Source organism: Hevea brasiliensis, chromosome 12 (assembly GCF_030052815.1).
Source record: "Hevea brasiliensis isolate MT/VB/25A 57/8 chromosome 12, ASM3005281v1, whole genome shotgun sequence".
NCBI lineage: Eukaryota > Viridiplantae > Streptophyta > Magnoliopsida > Malpighiales > Euphorbiaceae > Hevea > Hevea brasiliensis.
The window spans coordinates 20,310,641-20,315,688 of NC_079504.1; the positions used below are offsets into that span (position 1 = coordinate 20,310,641).

At 23.6% G+C, this 5,048-nt stretch overlaps 1 protein-coding gene across 1 annotated transcript; it reads right to left on the reverse strand.

Moving 5' to 3' along the window:
* Positions 1 to 261: 261 nt before the first annotated feature.
* LOC131171123 (B3 domain-containing protein At2g33720-like) lies at positions 262 to 1,083 on the reverse strand. The gene has a single exon (XM_058130579.1). It carries the CDS (start codon positions 1,081 to 1,083, stop codon positions 262 to 264), a length of 822 nt encoding a protein of 273 aa, XP_057986562.1.
* Positions 1,084 to 5,048: the final 3,965 nt, after the last annotated feature.

Sequence of the window (5,048 nt, forward strand, 5' to 3'; positions counted from 1 at the left end):
TCGCGCAATGAGCGTTCTCATCTCCCTTAGTGCCATATTTGGCGAGATCGAAAATCTTAATAGCAAAAGAATCAATAACTTGAGAAATTTTGTTAGTCACAAAAATAGAACAAAAATAAAATTTTCTTAAACAAAGCTAATAAAGAATGATAAATAGTTTTAGATACATATATGGATGTGAGATTCAAACTATACTATAATTGAAAAAGAAATTGTAAATAAATGAAAAATTATAAGAAGAATAATCTGCTTCTGCTGCTGCTAAGCTCTTTGAAGTACAGAAAAATTGAATCTTGAATTTGATGGATCCCAATAAATCCCAATAAGATCTCCTTCAACTAAATTCCTTCTCTTCACAAATTGAATCATCCAGCCTTTGATGAAAACATAACTCTTCGACGAACGCCAATGCTTCAAAACCATATGTTGTTCGGTATTAGTATCGCAATCCCATATAGGAACTGGAGCACCATCTTTTTCAATCTGCTCAACAGTTTCACCGCTCAGTAATGGCAAAATATGATTTCTGACTGATAAAGATGCCACCAAAAGTCTGCACAGGTTACCAAGATCACTACCAGTGAGCTTCTTCTTAATCTTCCACGGATCAGAAAGCATCTGTATTGTCGAAACATCATGCATCGGACTCGCTTTTCTCTCATCTTCAGGGCTGGATGTTATCTCTTCAATATTTTGAACCAATGATTTCGATTCTGAATCCGATGATTCTTTGGATACAACAGGTTCCTCTCTCGTTGCGGCAAAGGCAGTAAACCAAGATTCATCAAATAGTTTTAGCTCAGTTGAAACTTCATTTTCAAGTCGAGTTGAAACAACGATAGCATTGATCTCATTATCAGCAGAATAATTGATTTCTTTGATTCTTGGCTTGTTGATCTTGCTTGGAACCCCGCAAGAAAGGGTTAACTCAGTCGAAACTCCGCTATTCTTTTCACCTTCTGAGTCATGCTGGTACTTCCGCTTCTTTTCAGATGGCTCGGCCACAAGAAATTTATCTTTCTTTGCTTCCTGAGCTGTGGAAGCATAGAAAGAACCAAAGGGTTTCAAGTGCTGTATCTCCATTCTTGAAATTAGTCTAACTTGTTTCTAATGGAACAAGAGAGGTCAGGGATTAATGCACATATATATAGAATTGAAGGAAACTTTAACATTGAAGTAATAGGATTTAATATCCTATTTGGAAGTTTTGTGGTTTCCTCTCCGGAGCTGGACTTGAAAATTTGCTGTCATTATTGGTTCTAAGAATTTTAAATTAACGGGCTCTTGTTGGGCCAGTTTAGCCAGAACTTTTTCTGACAGTGACTTGGGCCTACCTTGATGCTCTAATGTATATAATTTCTTTTTTCATTTTCATTTTTCATTTTATTATGACAAAAATTATATATCAAATTATCAAAATTAATTTTTTAATTAGGATACATGTTATATATAATCAATGATTCGCCCGTGCATAATGCATCGAGTATGCTAATTAATATATATATATATATATATATATATATATATAAATGATTATTTTTATAATTTATTTAATTATTCCACTGCTAGTTAAGATTTTCGTTATGAAATATTTAATAAAATGTATTAAGAAAACTTTTATAAATAAAATATAACAAGCTTATATAAAACGCAAGTGTTTTACAAATTATTTTTTGAATATAGTAAATTTTTTAAAAAAATTATTATGTTTATTATTATAAAAAATTCTTATAAAAACATTTATTTTTCTAATTATATGAATAATATTTGTTTTGACATATTTAATGCTGGCTTAGCATGCAAAGAAAATCGGCGTTAACTTTAAATTATTAAAAAAAATAAAATAAAATATAGTAATTTAAGCTTATTTTCTTTAAAACAAAAGAATAGAATTATTATTATTATTATTATTATTATTATTATTATTATTATTATACGTTGCATATTATTTATACTCGTTATAAATATTTGAGATTTATTTTTTTTTTATATGTAATTTTTTGTGACATAATAATTAAGTTATTATAGAACACTACCACCATTCGGCTTATATGACATGATAATTAAGTTAAATATGTTTTATATATAAAAAACAGAAATAATGGTGGAAAATATATTAATTAAATATATTCAAAAATATAAAATTAAGTAATCTATGATGTTATATAAGTATAAATGATCAATAATTAAATTTATTTAGAAAATATAGACTTTTCTATATAATTAATTTTTATTACTCTATAAATTTTAATAATTTTAAAATAAATAAAACAATTTAACTATTCATAAATTTGCATAATAATAAATTAAATAATTTATTTTCAATAGCCTAATTAGGAATAAGAATCCAATTAAAAATCTTATCCCTATATTAAGCCCCATGATAATGTGAGAAAAAAAAAAAGCTTTCAAAAGGATTTATTTTAATTTTATTAGATATTCCTATTATGTTTTAAATAAATTAATTTTTAATAGCCAATTAACTTTAATTCTTTATTGTCATAATACTAATATTAGCATGTGGGTTGTATATCTTATTTTTTTTTATAAGTGATTTTTTACTAAGACTAATATTTTTAATTATTTTTAATTTTTTTAGAATTTATTATTTAATTAAAAAATAATATTACTAAAATTAATATATAATACTTAAATTATTCTTTTATTTTTTAAAAAATATATCTTATTTTGATAATAATTATTATTGAATAAATTATTAAAATTTAGTTTAATTATAAAATATATAGAGTAAGGTAAAATTAAAATAATAATATAATATATGATTTATTTAATAATGAGTTATTCTTGTGAAAAAAATTATTTATAATAATTCAAACTTATAATATTTATTAAATAGGAAAAGTAAGAATATATGACCAATAAATCATTAAAAAATATTGTTCAAAAACCATTTTAATTAGTGCATTTTATTTTAAAATCTTTTGATTAATATTTATCAGATAAAAAAATAAATAAAAGAAATTAAATTCCGCACATTATTAAAGCATATAATTGTAACATATAAAAAAAATAGATTAGTTATAACTTATAATATTTTTACAAAAATAAATTTAATTAAAGATATAAACTTATAAATTAACCGACATTTTTATTTATAAGATTAATTAAATTTATATTAAAATTAATATTTTAATTTAAATAATTATCAATATTTTGAAACACGTGCTTGAAATACTAATCATATAAAAATAACTATAACTGGTTGAAAATTGAGGATGGTTTTGCTTAGCGACTAATGATTAAATTTTCGTGATTAAGTTTATTAATGTCTCTAAAATTTTTCTTTAATTAAATTTGAGAATAATAATTTTATTAAATTTAATATTTAAAATTTATTCAACCATTAAATAATATGAAAATAAATTAAATATTAAAACTAAAAAATTAATTTTTTATACAAAATTTATTTTTCTGGAATCAAAATTTTTAATTATTACTCATCATACATTATTATTTTAAAACATTAATTACTTTAAATAAAATCTCAACGCACACACACAGACACACATATATATATATACATTATTATTTTAAAACATTAATTACTTTAAAAAAATCTCAACACACGCGCGCACACACACACACACACACACACATATATATATATATATATATATTTTATCGTCTTCTTTTTAACCCAAAAACAAGATGTATAACAAGAGTTCTATATTTTTAAAATGAATAATTTCACTCCATGCACAGTTTAATTCTTAAAACTTAAGTTTATGACACTTTAGCTTTTTAATAGAGCATCATTACAAAATTGACATTTTCAATGTTTTGATGAACTCTCAATTTATTGAATAGCAAGTTCAATAATAATCTTATGATAAAACTGTTTATCCTTAGTTTAGTTTTGAATTTAAAGAAAATGCGTTATTATTTAAAATTGACGACATTTGCCAATTGAATATGAATTTCGCTCTAACTGCTTATTGTTATATATTGAACATCGCACACTTTTTTAATATGTTACATATCTATATATATATATATATATATAAATGTGGAAAGGGAGGGGAAACATTTGCTTTACAAAAAATGTCATTCATTCTTCAAATTAATTATAATTATATTTTTATTATTTAAATTAATTTAGAGCGTATATGATTTTAAAACTTTTAATCCTACTTATATTTAATTTTAATTATATATAAAATTTTATAAGAAACAATTAACTAAAATAAAAAAATTAATAAGTAAAAAATAAAAATATATCTATCTATATACATAATTTTAATACATGATAAAGTTTCTATTTATAAAATATTAATTATTCAAATTTAAATAAACAAAAATATGTAGTTTTAGTCCTAAAATATTAAAAATTACAATGCAGCAAATATAATCAAGCTCAAATTGTAACTGAACTAAGATTTTAATGAAATTATATTCTTTATTTTTATATTATTTATAAAAATATAATCAAAATTATACCCATCGCTTCCCATTCTACCCCTACTATTGTTCTGTCACTATTGCTTTACTGCAAAGTGACCCTATTGATCACACTAAAGACATTCGCCTAACATTAATAACAAATTAATAACAAATCTTTAACTACCTTCTCATTATCTCAATAGTCTAACCTAAAGCATATGTGCCATTATCCCTTATTCTTTCCTTATCAAGTATAATTGAATCTATTAGGTTGACTTTTATTTAACTTACTACCTACTGACTTTGCTTCTCTGTCTAATAGGATAGTTCAAGCTACCATTACACACCCTATAGCTACTACCTACTTTGGTTGCATACTTAACTTTCCTCATACTGTCAATAATCTAAAGGGTTCTTATCCCATTGCTTCTAATTCTACGTTGGAGACAGAAAATAGATGAAATCTAATCCAAATCCTTTAAGTTTGAGCTCTAGGTTTAACATTGCATCAATTATGACCTGCTTTGAGTTTGACACTTCTAGGTTCTATACCTTAAAAAACATTATCTGTAATGTTGTCCATTTCTAAACTTTCTATCCTTACCTTTTTGTTTATCTCGTTTACCTTCCCTAGAACCACATTTGCC

What these genes read in the sequence shown, in the direction of transcription:
- LOC131171123 (XM_058130579.1), bottom strand. Translation starts at nt 1,083, where the DNA reads ATGGAGATACAGCACTTGAAACCCTTTGGTTCTTTCTATGCTTCCACA.